A 15,627-nucleotide genomic window follows, 5' to 3' on the forward strand; every position below is an offset into this window, starting at 1 on the left:
TATATATATAGATATGCGTTTGCGTTTGCGTTTGCGTTTGCCTGTTTATTTAAATGTCGCGATGTTCCGTATAACTATAACGAGTCGTTCGGTGTTTCGTGATAAATGTACCTTAACAGAAAAAATGTATACACATTACATGTGCCATCCTATTTTATTGATATAATCGTTTATATTATTACTCTATGTTAATGTACATTTTTTGTTTATATAAGAGCGCACAAAATAAAACTTAAATGTCTTATTGTTACAATTGTCTGTGACGAAAAATTTCCAACTTATTGCGATGCAGGAATAATGTACAATATTCGAAGGACCCATATTTTGATTCTATATAACTTATCTCGTACGCACAACTTTTACTAAATATTACAAATGAAACGGCGAATCTGAATTCCGTATGCGTCATCGCTTAAAATAGTATGATGGCGAAATTAGAGAACAAAAAGAAATAGATAATGTATAGATGATTAGAAAAAGAGTAGATGACAACTGTTTGGTTCGTGTACCAAATGAGAAGAAACATCGCGAAACAGTCTAGGGCACTCTCGTTAAATAGTACAATTTGTTTGTTACTTGGTATATTGTTTCAAAAGTTGCTTCGCCATACGACGCGTAGACACAACATGGTTACATGTAGTACGTATGGGACAGTTTTTACCGTTCATTGCCCTACGTAATCGTATTAGCGTTTAATAACAAAATATAATTAATTCAAATATATTTGTCCTTAGAAAAAGAATTTTACATCGTTAGTGACGTTGCTATTCGAACATGATACTTCGCATTATAATGCGTGAGTGATCGCATAAAATGTAAATATACTTCGTATTAATAATTTTTTTTATAGGCGTGTTTATGTATGTGTGTGTGTGTCTGTATAGGTCAGGAATATGCAGCTCTAGGATTAACCAAGGAATTAGACTGAAGGCCACCCTTTAATATTTTACAGTCTATTTTATCTATGTCTGATAACAACAATAAAAATTCTTAAATAAATATATCGGTATAATCATTGATGGAATATTATTACGCAATCAACTAGTTTCTTGTTTTTTTTTTTTTTTTTCGTTTGTCTGTTTGTTTGTTTGCCAAGAGTTGTAGGTTTACGTGTTTGTTTCTTTCTTTAGTTGCGTCTTAAGCATAATAATATGCATACACATGTACACGGCACGTCAGTCATCATACGTCAGTACAAGATGACCCATCGTATAGAGTACCACAAAATTACGTGAAATTCAGTAAGACAAGACACATGTATCACTGTGCTGATCATTGCTATTTTGCTCTGCCTTGAGTCGCACCCGACCTGGTCGTAGGCTTTGCCGGTTGTGGAATAATCGTTATTTCGTCATTGATCTTCAATGGTTTTAGAAGGGAATCATTGGATCTGGACGACGGAGACGAAGGTGTATTCTTCTTATCCATTACTCGCTTAGCTACGACGCTATGCGCTGAGTATACGTGATTCTCAAACTGCTTATACATTCCAAATGTGGCAGTGCAAACTGTACACTTATAAGATAGATGCGCCGGCTTTAACGTCATCCCGTGATCTCGCGCAACGTGATTCAGTAATTTCCATTGATATACCTAAAAACATCAAACATCCAGAATCCTCAGAACATCGAGCTTCAATTCCGTTTGTACGTTTTTCAATCTTCCGCTTACGCGTACGCGATCTTAAACTTACGATAACTTGATATTGCAAACTTACCCTGCCGCAAGCAGGACAACGCCCTGCATCCTTTCCTCGATTTGCAGCTTCCTGCATACTAGACGTGACCAAACCGTGAGATCCAAGTAAATGTCTTTCTAAACCCTGTATCAAACGTGCGACATCGTTAAAAATTTATTTTATGATATTTCTGATAAAAGAGCGAACACGTTCGCATAATAGTATGCTTGTATGTACCTGATCCGTGAAAAATCGGAACTGACATTTTTGGCAATTCAACGGAGGTCTATTGTATATCATCTTTGGATGTATTTTCACTTTGTGAATCCATTGCATATGATTACGCAGTTGCTCTAAATCCTAAAAAAAAAACATACAGGTCTTTTTACGCAGAACCTTAAGTACAGTGACAATCGCGTTATCCCTCTTTTTTATAAACTCTTGGCTCATGTAGTGATACACGAACGTATGTAACTTACTTTAATGTAACCATCGCAAATCTCACATATAACGAAGGTAGTCTTTCCTCCAGACTTTGACGAAGTCCCAGAACCGGGAATCGAAGTTTGAGACGTCGTACGCGGTAGTGGAGTTATGGATATACTTGGCTGATTTAATAACTTTGCAGTAGGATTTTTGGGACTCGCTGTCGTATTCTGAAAAATACAAAGTACCCTCGTTAACATTAAAACATGATCGAGTAGAACGACGGCGGATACGATCTCGTAATTGAATGACACATGTGTGTTTTGTCTACAAATTTTTTTCGTCTTAAGTTATCGGTAAACGCAACTGGCAGTGGAATTGTTAATGGTCGAAAAGTTTTTACCGATATAGGATCGTATCGAGGAGATTAGATAAATGTTTGTGATGCGAAACGCTATTGGGGGTCACGATACATCGCTGATGAAACAGGGACGATTAAGACAAACTACTTGCACACCGATGATACGCTTAGCCATAACTTTACGCATATTGTCAAGTTCTACGTATAAGCGAACGTTTACTGGTTTAATATTATTGTCAATCACAATGATTCGGTTATGGAAGCTTTGTTTTGAGCCTGCAAAACACATTGTTCATGCGCTAATAAATCATGTAAAAAACCAATCGAATCTTTTTGATTAGGTTTCCGACGATTATTATTTACCTGTGATGAGGACAATCTAGAGAGAGAGTCGATTACGTTGGGTACAAGTGCAATGGGTGTGGGTTGACCGGAACTGCCGCCGCTACTGCTACTCACTCCCGAGACAGCCGACATGACAGTCCCAGAGCCACCCATCACCTGCCACCACCCATACATTTTTTACTGATTCTTACATTCCTATTTACTTTTAATTTTGAGAACCTGCAGTTCTATGTACGTACGTATACTAAGATCGACGAAAAACAAAAATTGAATGAGGAAAAAATGAACGAAACAAATAAATAAACACGCGCTGCCAATCGATAGATGTAAAACGAAATCACGAAATGCGATCGAACGAAACGTGTATGAGCAAAGAAGAGATATTGATAATGTTTCGTTGTCGCCATGAAAAAGAATACATACGTAGGAGGAAGAATGCATTTTTACCTGAAATATTTGGTTACTACCAAATTGATAGGAAGTCGGGACCAATAAACCGGACGACGTCGGACGATACATCATTCCTGAAACGTTATCTAAAAGCATCGTATCGCATTAGAATCGAATCGTCGAACGTTGAACGTTGCATTCAATGAAAGAGGTATCTTACCTTGTCGCATCGACGTACCACCCGGTCGTAACGATTTAAGATCGGAAAAGCGGGGCTGCATGGGCGGTCGTCCTCTCCCACGGCCTGTGATCGGAGCGGGAAGTAGTTTTGGTAAAAGCGGCTGAGCTCCTTTGCCACTCATTGCCATTGCAAGCGCGCTGGAATTCGTCGGTCCGACGACGGGTCTCGTTCGATTTAATCTTGGAATCTTCGCCGGTGGCTCCCAGTCGACGGCCGGTTCCAGATTCTTTTCTGGTCTGAATTTCTTGGTGCAGGCGAGTATGTGCCGAGTCAATTTGCCCTTTTGATTGTCCTCGAACGGACAGTTGGGACATTGATGAAAAGCTGGGCCGCGCTCCAACCTCCCGCGAGTATTATGTTCCGCCTCCATATGGAATAAGATGTCGTGAGGGCTACGCACTTCGATCGGACAGAAATTACATTTGTAGACGTAATTGCGCATATGCGGAGTTTCTAAATGATGCTGCATGACCAGGGTCGATTCCGTTTTAAAATTACAGAATTCGCATTTCTTCAGTTCTAAATGGAATGGTTCGTTATTTTCTTTACTAAATTCTAGATTCTTAATGAGCGAATTTATAGCTATTTGAGTCTCGGCTGATGTGCTACCTTTGCCCTGTTTACGTTTTTGAGTCCGTAAAAGATCGGTTTGCACATATTCCTGAACAAGATTCACTCCGATTTGCATGAAAAATTTGCCCAATGGTAAATCGAAATACGTCAGCATTTTGTTTTTGTCGTCTTGCCTTACGTCTTGTTTGTCACTTATACTACTAAATCCAGATTCGGTTATATCTAATGAACTGTCAGCACCTCTGTCGTCGCCATCCTTTCTACTACTCTTCGAACTACCACCTTCGTTCTCACTTTCGTCTCCTTTATCTTTGCTTTTCTGATTGCTCTCGTCCATCGAGTCCTCCTCGCATTCATCTGCCTTGATCTCTTCCGCGTTCCTTTTGCTCTCTTCTTTTTCTTGTTCCGCCAAGCATTTTTCTAATTTCGTGACGAAGTTTTTCAATGGCTTCAAAGGCGGTTTTTCATACACGTACGGTACTATGAAAGACGGAGCCTCCACCACGAACATATCGTCAGTCAAAGTAGGTAATATAGGAGGTGTCACGGTAGGTGTTACGGTGGTCATGCTCGTGGTCTTGGGACTTAATTGTGCGGTTTTCGATGTCATGGGCACCGGCGTGATGGTTGTCCGCATGTTAGGATACATGGTTTGCGTTTGCGTTATTCCCATTGGGACTACCGAAAACGAGCTGGTACTAGAAACGTTATGGTGAGGCTTATTGCTGCTGACGGGAACCCCACCGCGTCCAGAGAGTATGGAATTCGTGTCTATAATAACTAAAGTAGGTTCTTTCTTCCCTCCCTTGATGGACTTGCTACCAGCAGCAATTTCGACTAATCGTTTCGTGTCGTTGACCACGATAGTAGTTTTGCTATTTTTCAATGGTGATTTCAGTTTAGAGTTTTCCTTGTCTTTACCGTCGACACCAGCCAGGGGATCTTCCGGTTTAATTTCTTCGATGTCCGATCCATCATCGTCTACCTCCTCTTCCAGTTCTTTTTCTATGTAACTCGTCCTCTTTATGTTACGAGTACTTCTTCTCGGCGTGATATTACTCAGGTCCACCTTTCTCGATTTCCTCTGTTTTTCTTTGTTCGCACGTTCCGGAGAAGTGTTCAAACCATTCTTTGCGCTGTCCGTTATTTCTTCTATGTCTGGACTGCCGCAACTTCCGTTTTCTTCACAGATTTTCACATCAGACGTGTCGAGACTGCTGTCAGCGATCTCGCTACTGTCGTTAAGCTGAACGTCGCTACTGCCCGACACATTTTTGTTCTCAGGGCAAGTATTCTTCAAAGTGAACACATCGTCGTTATCCGAATGTATCTCGGTTATGCTCTCGTCCAAACATTCGACGTCTGAATTGTTACTCTGTTCATCAATGTCCATAGCCTCGTGCGAGGTGCTCTTACACTTATCATCAGTCTTAGACACTTCACTAAAATTGTTCATCTCACTGACACCCGGTGACGATCTAGACATTTTCGAATCATTCTCTGACTCGGACATTTCACTTTCTTTACTTCTACTTTGCTCCGTTCCATTTTCATGCTCACTATTTTCAGAGTCTATGCCCCTCTCTTCTATCTCAGCTTCCATTCTGTGCTCGTCCTCGTCGCCTTCGTTTCCATTTGCTTCCTCCCTCTCCACCTTTACTAAGCTACCAGCTTCTTTCGATCCATAGACCTTCACGTCTACGAATTCTTCTTTGTCGCTATAATTTCCATTTACCCCATTTGGAATCACATCTGCAAACACAACGAAACGACGTTACACTCAAACTCATTGATGACACTTGAATTGAATATGCACGGCAAGTGTACAGAGAAAAACCAATGAGAAATGATCGAAAATCTCAAATGTAAATAGAGGAAGTGGTGTGAAGAAGAATCGGTGTATGAGAGCTAGCACGTTCGAAGAAGTTAGAATCGAGTGCCTACCTTTGAGAACCTTATCAGGACGGGCTTGAGACGAGTCCTTAACAGGGGGTTCTTCCAACGTGCCTTCCATGGGGCCACCACTGTATGGTTGATCTAAACAATTAACGAGAACAGAGAAGATGAGTGGTTCGTGGCGACCAGGACGCGTTTCATTACATCCACGACGTGAACGTGAACGCGAGGACGGGGAGAGGGAGGGAATTTTTAGCGGGGCCGAATTTTTCAAAATGGCGCTGCGAATTCCGTACTCCTATTTCCTTGTTCCCATAACCAACAAAGTTACGTGGTACGGACGGCCGCCTTTCGACTCGTGGCGTCGTCCAAGTCGAAACCGTGCGCCTCGGTGCATCCACGAAATCGCGATCCCACGGGCGTACGACTACGAACACGATCAGAGGGGATAAGGGAGTCACCCGTGAATCAAAACGATCGGACGAAAGTCAGAGTCCTGCGTGAAGTAGCTTGAATGGTTAGCGTCGCTCAGTCAGTCACCTGCACTCACTCGCCAACAACCGCGTCCGAGCGCCGAGCGCCAGCCAGTCAGCCCTCCACCGTGTCTCTTCGTCTTCGTCTCCGTCTGCGTCACCTCTCTTATAGTCACACAATCTTCACGTCCACAACAACCTTCGCAACCTACCGAACCTACACTTATACCTACACCTTGGACAACCTACACATCGAACTTCCCCCTTTTGTACGCATCGTACGCTTTGTACGTGCGTTCGCGTACACGCACACACGCGCGCTCTATCATCCAACTCGTGCCTATCCATGGTCCATGGATGAGCGCGCGAGCGCACAACCTTCCGAACTCCACTCTATGCTCTATACCAGACTTCTATACTATGCGAGTGTGTACAGTACGTATACCGCATGCCGGACAAACACGCCAACCACCTACGAAACTACCCTATGACCTACCGAATCCGATCATAACACGGGCCGATCTCCCACGACGATGCTGCTGCACTTCAACGGCTGCACCTTACAGACATTCAATTTCAACGGTTTAATGCACTCTGCGCGACCGAGAGAACCCGCGTACCAGCAAACATTTTAACACGGATCAGAGTACGCGGTACGGGCGAGAAACTGGACGATGAACGCGGACCATTTTCTGTGTGTCTACGATCTCTCGAGTCGCTCGAAGACTGTTTCGTTATTTTCTCAAATGGTCCGAAACTTCACGGGAAATACTGATCTCGATTCGTTGAGTGACGAATGAAACTGAGTAGAAACTCGGAAAATCCATGGCGTTCTCTCGCTTTTAACCTACGCTCACGTTCGATCTCGATGTCTCGAACAGCGTGCGATAACGTTAGGCGAAAGAGAGGTGAACGTGACGGAGAACGAATTCATATAGGATAATCTGAAACACGTTGGCATGGGATTCCGGTACCCTCGGTTCGGAGCATGTCTCGTGCTACTTAACTCGCTATTCACGAATCCCGGTTCTACATGTAGCTAAGTAAAGGTAATGGAACGCGCACGAAACTTGGCTCCATATCCTGTCACCAGGCAGGCTGGCAGGCAGGCAAGTAAGCAAGCAAGCAGACAGGCAGGCAGGCACAAATATACGCACCTGACCGGTTGCTCTCCTAAGCGATTCTCTGATAGCGCGACATTTTTTCACAACCCGCGATCTTCGATGCCGGCGGTGGAGTTACGGATTCGTCCTTATACGCACGATACACGATTTATTCACAAAACCTGTAAATAGTGAACATTCATCGCTGAAAATTAGGCACCAGAGGGCAGCCGCGACGTTGGAAACGTTAAAAACTTATGTCCAGGGCCGTCGACGAGTCGTGGGCTTTTTTCACGAGGGTCAAAGTTAAAGCAGAACCGAGATTAGAAAGACGAAGGGATCGCGTCGGATCGGAAAAGACATTTTTTCGTTTTCCTTCTATTCACGTGTGATATTCGATGACCGTCGTCGGTTCGATCCATGCGCAAACGTTAGAATGTTCTATTGAAGTTCGCGCGAAATGTTACAACAAATTATCGTGTAAAGAAACGAACGAATGTTCTACTTAGATTTCCATGAAGACCATATAACGTACTGTGAATCCTCCTTCTTTCGTTTCTTTATTTATCGTAAATTCGCAAATATAAATCAAAGCAAAACTGCATCGAGTTCTGCTTCTGTAACTTTGTTAAAACAAAAATTATTCGAATCATATATGATAAACAGAATGCGAAGTGTTAGTAGTTTCCTCAGAATTCTACTTTGCATGGGTAATTTGCTGATCATGCTTTTAAGTAAGCAAAATAATATTGCTGGATCATGTTATTAAATGAATAAGTATACATGTATTGTACTCTTTTGCTTATTAATATTAATCGACGATGATCAATTTTAAAGCGTAATCGTTGAGCCGAAGATGAGAAGCGAGAAGAAAATATATTTTGATACCAGCTATACACTTGAAACGTGTGATGTTATCGAAAGCAAAGTACTACATGTGTATCGTAGATACGATTCGTAGGAGCAAAGTTACGCGGATGGCTGTATTTAATAGCGATCGATACTTATATCATAAACGAGTAGCATTGCTCTGACTATGACAACTTATTTATGGTACGCGTTAAGGAGAGGTTGATTGTAGTTCAGATTTCGAAACGAATATACGGATTCATTGAGGCAATCCGTTTAAGTAACAAACTGAGACAGAAGAGGAGTCAGAAGTAACAGGGAATGCAAAAGGATCGTTACGGCCCTGGTTGTATTGTGTTATTCTGTAGCACACAACTGTACAAATCATAAAATTCAACAAATCAATCGCAAGTCCCTTGGCATTCAAATATACAGACGATGTTTTCTATTCGCTTTGTCTATGATCGGAAACGGTATTACTCGTTTTTACTGATTTAGCGAGAAATTCGAGAAAGCTGCCGCCATTTCTTCGTACGTAAGTGTATAAGGGCTGGCTTAACTGTCGAACGGCGGAACAGCTGCCGTGGTGGTCGCGAGCCGATCGCGATTATCCCCCCAAAAAGAGGACCGATAATCGAAACACGCACACATCGGGAATCGCCGCGCTATTTAAATTCACTGACCGTTCGTAGGCACTAATAAATATCCGGCCACGCACACGGACTCCTCCGACACTTGATACACACCGTTTTTATATCGAAATTATTCACATATATTTTCTGTTTATTTGGGTACGACGTCACGGATCCTTCTTACCTTCGTCGTCGAAAACGGCCAAGATGGCGACAGTAATCACGTGACCGCAAATTTTATGACGTACGCGTACTGTTAAAATTAAAGGGACGAAACGACCAGTAACGTTTGTTATACATTGTCACGTGACTGGGTACACGTGCACGTCCAATGAGAGTCTCTCCCAAGAATAAGGACAATCTTCAATTGTAACAATGTAGATGTGCATAATATGTATTTTCAATATGTCATATTCCTCGCGTATAAAAGTTTACTTATTTTCATCCATACCCACAGGACAAAGTACTACAGTTTCGTTGATTTGTATGATTTCATTATTTAACATCACAATATAAAAACGACATCTTTGTAAGTATACTACCAGTATCTTCAGTCTTTGTTTATTCGACATTAAATGAGTATAAAAGTTTATTACACAAAATCGTGTATACAACGATATTTACATTTTATGTATTTACAAGTAAACGTTAAAGATTATCATCATCTTCCTCATTGAAGGATAACACGGTTCTTTCTTGTTTTCTTTTCATCTTCTTTTTTACTGGTTTATCAGCAGCATTTATCTCTGCATCTGCTGCTTTGTTTTTCTTACTGAATATTATTCTTTTGGACAAATCTGCTGGTGCACTGGCATCCTCTACGATGAAACATTTTAACTATCATAAAATTGCTCAATTATCTCTTTCAACGTTGATACCTTCTGACTTCTTTTTCTTAAATGCTTCTGCTTCTTTTTCTGTCAAATGTTCTGGATTTAACACAACTACAACAGGCTTCTCTTCGTTACGTTCTTCTTCATCGTTATCCGAGTCTTGTGGTAATACTTCTCTCTGTTTCAATAAGTAATTTATGTAAGTGTGTACTTGAGCGTAGTCACAAATCGCTTAGACGCATAATGCGATAAGATTTGTCGCAAATTATGTGATATATATTTCCAATTATTTATACCGAATAATAATAAAATGTGAATACTGCAACCATTAACTTGGAAATTGACAATAACAACATGTACCTTCGTGTCAATCGTAGGTCCTTCCTTGTATCCGATTCGTTCCTTTATTTCACGTAAAAATTTTGGTTCGTTCGGTTTGATATACGATACGTTGTGTTTTTTCCTCGACATTTTGCCACTAGCATACATTAAACGTCAAAATCAACCTCAACAACATATCGTATCGTAACGTAACACCGTATGCTGTATATACATACACAAACGATTACTTCTATACTTTCGCTACTAGATGACGCTATTATGTCAGTATCAATATCAATAGGGCTCAGTAGGGTTGGTGATGTTTAAGGGGAGGGATCTCGGTGCATCCTGTGTTTCGAAAGACGCTTGCATCAATGTTTAATAAATTAATTTGCCTTCTATTCCCATTTTCCGCATCCGTGTCGTTTACAAAAGTTACAGTGACAGGGTGATCGTGCGTAACATCCATCTCCAAATAAAAGATTTGTATCATTTATTCTTTTCATATGACATAACGATAATATTCTCGTTAACTTTTACACGATCAACTATCTATAAAAATGTAAAAAAAATTCTCAAAAGTTGCGAACATGGACAACCGATTTCAATTGCCCGGAAAACATCGCGGTCGCTAAGAAACTATTCGTTGGTCTAACGATGATACTCTACTCTGAACGAAACTCGTAAATAAGCGTAAATATTCGAAAAAGGTCTCGAAAAGAGTGGTCCATTCCTCGATCGTTCGGCGAGATTACATTTGTTACTATTCGTCACGGTAAAAAGCTAAATACAAAGGCTTAAATGCGAACGAGTACGCGTTAGATACGTCGTTGTTATCTGCCAGAAATCGATACGATAATTATTATTAAGCGAGTATTTTTTTTATTTAGAGTACAATTTTCTAAGGAGGAGGAGTGATTTTATAGGCGCGTCACTTCGGAGTTGTTTAGTGCCCTTAGTTTTCCGTCCGAATGGCTAGACCGACGATGTCGCACGTGTGCCTGTGTGCTGATAATGTATCCGCTCTCTTCCTGACGATTGTGCTTTTCCATTTGGATCACCGGTACGCATCTCGGTGCCGGACCGTCCAAACATTCGCAGCTCAAGCTTGCGTCCAGCCCGCTCTGATATTGCGCGGGTATCAGCAGGCTCTCCGTGGATTTGGTGGGTTGAAAGTGCCTGCTGGAAGTACTAGAGTAGGTCGTACTGCTACTTGTCCTCCTCTGAACGGTACCAGTCGGCGTTTTTGCTCGTCCGTGGCCGCTTTTCCCGGGTCTCTCGGCGCTGTGCGTTTTAACGGTAGCCGTGTCCAAGTAACCGTATCCAAAACCATAGCCACCGAACGCTTTGGTGGTCAGATTGTCCCAGGATTTTGGCTTGGCATACTGAAGGCACGGCGGTGGTCGTTGATGGACGCTCGGATCCCAGTAAAGGGTGTCCGTGCTTAGGCTCGTTGAACAGGAAGCTACGCTTTCCGCCGCGGTCGAAATATCGCTACTCGTTACGGAATGTAGACTATGACCAGACGTTCGCGAACAACTATGCGTTCCATGTTGTTGCTGCTGCTGTTGCTGCTGCTGTTGCTGCTGTTGTTGTTGTTGTTGAGATTGCTCTCGTTGTGCGTGGTGATGCTGTTGCTGTTGCTGTTGTTGATGATGATTCTGCTCGTTTCTCGCTCGTCTTTGCTTCTCCCGACGCCGGCGGCTAGGTACGCAGTTTGGATCGCAGCACGGACTGGCCAGATCGTACGCGTCCAAACTACCGCTGTCCGATTGTTCCCTTCGACGTCTGGCACTAGAAATACAAGCTACGCATAAACTATTTTGCGGTGGAGGATGAATGGAAGGTTGATCGCCACCGCCGCCGCCGCCGCCGCCGCCTCCGCTCGATTGTTGTTGACAGGATTTGTGCGATTTGGACTTTGCCGGCGTACTGTTCATTCCGTTTGCTTGGTGGTAGCTGTGACGCGAAGATGCGGTAGCACCGGAATCGCTCGACATCTTCGAGAGGAAGTGGTGGTGGTCACTTCGCGAACGTGGAGGGCCCACGGCTACCAAACAGGCGGCATTCCGTGGAATCAAACAAGGTCGTCCATCGGGAAACTGTAAAGGCGTTTATTAACTTTGTCAACGTGCCACAGATGTGTATATTTGGATCAGATCTAGAAACGAGTCGTACCACGTTGTAGAGTAACAGATGTTCCGTGGACGTAGCCGGTCGACAACACTGAATCGTCGAGGAATTGAAACTAGACGACGGCGAAGGTTGATCGGGGTTGCCCGCGATCACACTGTTAGGCGTTCTCTTTCTTGCTGGCAGTGAATGAGTTTTCCATCGACCCATGAGTATAGACCGTTCCCTCTCGCACAGTCTCTCTAATTCGTTCAGGCGAGATTGAAGGGCGCGTTGCAATTCGATGTAACGCATGTGCAATTCCACCTTAAAGAAAATCATCAATGATCGCGGTTCACGTTAGCGAACCGTTTTGATATTCACCTTTCTAACGCAGTCTTCAAAGGACACGACCATCCGCATCCTGGTATCACAGTTCTTGATGAAATTGACCAATGTCTTGTGATCGGCCCTGTCCATTTCGTGACCGTTTATCGATAGTATCACGTCACCCTCTCGCATGCCAGCCTTAAACGCTGGCCCATCATACTCCACGTAATCGACATACGTGACCATCTCGATTTCTTGCTCCCTTTTGTAATGTATCCCATAGCTCTGTCCATACAAATTCGAATCTTTATTTTTATCTCTATCACGCTGCGCTGGCTTCCGTTACCAAGCTAGATAGAGTCCAGAATGCATATTACCTGTAACGTGAAACCATACGTGCCATTCTTCTTTTCGACAATAATGGTACGACGTCGCCTGTCCTCATCCGTTCGCGTCACACGATCCGACTTAGACCTCTCGAGAACAGCCTACGAAGGAAGAGTAGTGAACCTTCGATAAGCTAGAAAAATGAAATTTCGACGTACGCGTCGATATTCTAATATCGCATAATACTTGAACTTATGTTTCGTCGAACCAACTTTGCTAAAATCTTAGCGAATCGCAACTAAACAAGAAGTAGCGATCGACCGTAGCGAAAATTAATGTAAGGATCTATCGTAGATACATTGAACAAAGTTCGGACAGCGACGAGAACAAAAGCGATGACAGCAATAACAATAATAACGAAAGATAAGAATCAGGTAATAAGATTCAACACACGTTGTGCAATCCACAGAATTTCCTTGACCATGAAAAACAACTCGAAATGGGCAACAAGAAACTGCTCGAGGAAGGCTGTTTCAGCAAATAAAAATCATTCTTTCGATACACGAGTCGATGCAATAACATTACACATTCCACGACACCACTCCATTCCTCCTCGTCGCTGTTTTCGACGCCGGCGCCGGCGGCACGATGCTGTTGCCCGGCCACCTCGGTATTCTGCGGCGAGTTGTTCATGATATCCCTTTTTAAGGAACGGAAACCGAGATGGAAACGAAAATGAAACTACCCGATCCGAATTCGACCTTCCGCGGAGAAGAACGAGAGGAAGCACGTTGCTCGAATGTTGCGTGGGCGAGGGTTGCGGGTGATATCGAGGCAGGGCGTGTGATCGCGCGCGAGTGTCTCCGCTTATTCGCACGCGAACCCGGTCTTCGCACTTTCACGTTTCTCCCATCGTCGCGGTCACGTTATCACGCGGCAGCTGCGAAAGCGGCACTTCGCGAGGTTTACGCACATTTACGCGCGATTGTGTCTACGTTTTTTTATTGTTATCTTCCCTCCCGGCTGGCTGGCCGCCGCGCCGTACCGCACCGGCTTCCAACGCGCCTGCTCGACAATATCGGCTTACGACCCCTGTACCGCGGCGGAAGCCGGGAGACGAGGGAGACGGAGGGACCGCAAAAAGGGAGAGTATGGCACGGCACGCGCAGTCTCGTCACTCTCACCCTCACGATCCCTCTTCTTGCATCCCCCTTCCCTTCTGTCTTCAATCATCCACCTTCCGCCTCGTGCCGGTACTTATATTCTCCCTTCACCCCTTCGCCTCATCCGAACGGGAATAACTCCTCGCGTGCAACGTTCTTACAGTTGCAGTTTGCACGATTTTCGACCTTACGGACTATGGATTTCCTCGGGGCAACGAACATTTTCGCTCCCGATCGATCCTCGTTCCTTCTATTTCAGTTTTGCTTCGACGGAACGACCATCTGATGGAAGCAAACATTTTTGTGAAAAGTATTTATCTCTCTCAATCTTTAAGGACACGAAAATTTTATTCTGGATATCTCCGTCCATATCGATGCTGCGGGAAAGGAATACGGAAGAGACTGCTCACTGGCAAAGGCGAAACTCTCGCCTTCGCGTTTCTCTTATTTTCTGTCTGCATATTTCCATTTCGGTACTTCGCCGAATTCCCAACGCAACGAGGTGACCAGAATAAAGTACGATTCCCCCTGGTCGCGGCGCTTTAAATATGTAAGAGAGTAGAAAATATTTCAATTTCCCTCGAAAAACGAATACAGCCTGGATCGCTTCGGAACAAAGGAAAGATGTAAAAGAAGAAAAGAGTAATCGGGATGTATGACACGTACGCGACATACTTTTCATAACGGATCTTCTACTTCTTCGGTCTCTTCCGCCTCACAGTTCCAATCTTTTTGTCGACTTTCTGCCGTTGTTTCTTCGCAGGCGCTTTGTCCACCGTTGTCGCATACATTTTCAAAGGCGGCAAAGGCGGAGGCTTTGGTTTCGGAACTGGAACGTGTCTGCGCGAATTAATCATACATTTCGTTATTCTGGCGATACAGATTTTTAAATTGCAAATGCTGTTATTTTCTCTGAGGAACCCGGTAATTTACTACCGTTTACTACCATTTACTACTGTTGCTATAAGATCGTTCGCCTTTCAAAGAGATCGGATTATCTTTAACTACCGAGGAGAGATTACTAGCGAGTGGCAAGCTTAGAGGACTTCGTGCCGCGTGAAAAGGCCTGCAGTTTTTAACACTCTCTAGAATATATTGCCACCGAAAGAAGAAGTAGAAAGCAAATCACTATCCTACTTTGTGTAGGATTATGTCCCTTAAATTTTTTGTGGAAGAGTAATAAGGAGAATGCTTTTCATCCTAGCGAAAAATACTTCCGACAAAAGTTGTAGTTGTAGATGTAATTATCAGGTAAAAAAAGGGTCCTATTTAATTACCCCGTAGGCCCAACGGATTAACTAAAATGTGTTGCCAACAGTTTACTGTTTCGACGTTGAGAACGGCCGGATCAATATCACTAAAATGCCAATTGGTCATATCTAACTTAAATACTGGAATTAGAAGGAAATGATATACGACTTTTTAATAGCAGTACCTACAACTTTTATTTGAAGCATTTGTCGAAATTTTGAGAAAAACAAGTTTTTACTTTACGATCTATTGTCAAGGGATCCTCTAAAAAAATATATGTATTTTCGACATCGGACAATAATAAAACGTAATCTTATAATAAA

At 43.1% G+C, this 15,627-nt stretch overlaps 3 protein-coding genes across 11 annotated transcripts; all 3 read right to left on the reverse strand.

Annotated features, from left to right (window-relative positions):
- Nucleotides 1–704: 704 nt before the first annotated feature.
- On the reverse strand, nt 705–9,231 carry MEP-1 (zinc finger protein MEP-1). 7 transcript variants are annotated; one of them, XM_018032156.2, is made up of 10 exons: nt 9,152–9,231; nt 7,541–7,668; nt 5,959–6,051; nt 3,421–5,766; nt 3,258–3,346; nt 2,829–2,966; nt 2,158–2,334; nt 1,916–2,038; nt 1,718–1,822; nt 1,279–1,593 (listed from the first exon to the last, which is right to left on the reverse strand). In XM_018032156.2, the coding sequence occupies exons 3-10, from the start codon at nt 6,026–6,028 to the stop codon at nt 1,279–1,281; spliced, it is 3,363 nt and encodes a 1,120-aa protein (XP_017887645.1). In that variant the 5' UTR covers nt 6,029–6,051; nt 7,541–7,668; nt 9,152–9,231. The 7 variants fall into 7 exon arrangements, with proteins under 7 accessions (XP_017887642.1, XP_017887645.1, XP_017887643.1 ...); XM_018032154.2 differs by lacking the exon at nt 9,152–9,231 and adding an exon at nt 9,019–9,145; XM_018032153.2 differs by lacking the exons at nt 7,541–7,668; nt 9,152–9,231 and adding an exon at nt 6,880–7,507 and having other exon boundaries at nt 705–1,593.
- Nucleotides 9,232–9,493: 262 nt separating this feature from the next.
- On the reverse strand, nt 9,494–10,398 carry LOC108629472 (uncharacterized protein KIAA1143 homolog). Its single transcript, XM_018032165.2, has 3 exons — nt 10,161–10,398; nt 9,846–9,978; nt 9,494–9,785 (listed from the first exon to the last, which is right to left on the reverse strand). The coding sequence occupies exons 1-3, from the start codon at nt 10,287–10,289 to the stop codon at nt 9,616–9,618; spliced, it is 432 nt and encodes a 143-aa protein (XP_017887654.1). The 5' UTR covers nt 10,290–10,398; the 3' UTR covers nt 9,494–9,615.
- A 193-nt stretch (nt 10,399–10,591) lies between these two features.
- On the reverse strand, nt 10,592–13,963 carry LOC108629470 (short spindle 6). Of its 3 annotated transcripts, none has more exons than XM_018032163.2 (5): nt 13,476–13,963; nt 12,941–13,051; nt 12,618–12,848; nt 12,300–12,560; nt 10,592–12,223 (listed from the first exon to the last, which is right to left on the reverse strand). In XM_018032163.2, exons 1-5 carry the CDS (start codon nt 13,581–13,583, stop codon nt 11,042–11,044), a joined length of 1,893 nt encoding a protein of 630 aa, XP_017887652.1. In that variant the 5' UTR covers nt 13,584–13,963; the 3' UTR covers nt 10,592–11,041. The 3 variants fall into 3 exon arrangements, with proteins under 3 accessions (XP_017887652.1, XP_017887651.1, XP_026673085.1); XM_018032162.2 differs by having other exon boundaries at nt 13,344–13,963; XM_026817284.1 differs by lacking the exon at nt 13,476–13,963 and having other exon boundaries at nt 12,618–12,868; nt 12,941–13,436.
- Nucleotides 13,964–15,627: the final 1,664 nt, after the last annotated feature.

This window comes from Ceratina calcarata, unplaced genomic scaffold (genome assembly GCF_001652005.2).
Source record: "Ceratina calcarata isolate Rehan_Ccalc_2016 unplaced genomic scaffold, ASM165200v1 scaffold569.2, whole genome shotgun sequence".
In the NCBI taxonomy this organism is placed as follows: Eukaryota; Metazoa; Arthropoda; class Insecta; order Hymenoptera; family Apidae; genus Ceratina; species Ceratina calcarata.

Bases quoted from the DNA above. Each gene is read 5' to 3' on its own strand.
- MEP-1 (XM_018032153.2), bottom strand. The intron at 2,039-2,157 runs GTAAGTTACATA...TTTTTTTTTTAG, and splicing joins TTTGCGATGGTTACATTAAA to GATTTAGAGCAACTGCGTAA. The intron at 1,594-1,717 runs GTAAGTTTGCAA...TGATGTTTTTAG, and splicing joins GTTGTCCTGCTTGCGGCAGG to GTATATCAATGGAAATTACT.
- LOC108629472 (XM_018032165.2), bottom strand. From the start codon at position 10,289: ATGTATGCTAGTGGCAAAATGTCGAGGAAAAAACACAACGTATCGTAT. The intron at 9,979-10,160 runs GTACATGTTGTT...TTATTGAAACAG, and splicing joins GACCTACGATTGACACGAAG to AGAGAAGTATTACCACAAGA. The intron at 9,786-9,845 runs GTATCAACGTTG...GTTTCATCGTAG, and splicing joins TAAGAAAAAGAAGTCAGAAG to AGGATGCCAGTGCACCAGCA.
- LOC108629470 (XM_018032162.2), bottom strand. From the start codon at position 13,583: ATGAACAACTCGCCGCAGAATACCGAGGTGGCCGGGCAACAGCATCGT. The intron at 12,561-12,617 runs GTGAATATCAAA...ATTTTCTTTAAG, and splicing joins TTGAAGACTGCGTTAGAAAG to GTGGAATTGCACATGCGTTA. The intron at 12,224-12,299 runs GTACGACTCGTT...ACGCCTTTACAG, and splicing joins ATCTGTTACTCTACAACGTG to TTTCCCGATGGACGACCTTG.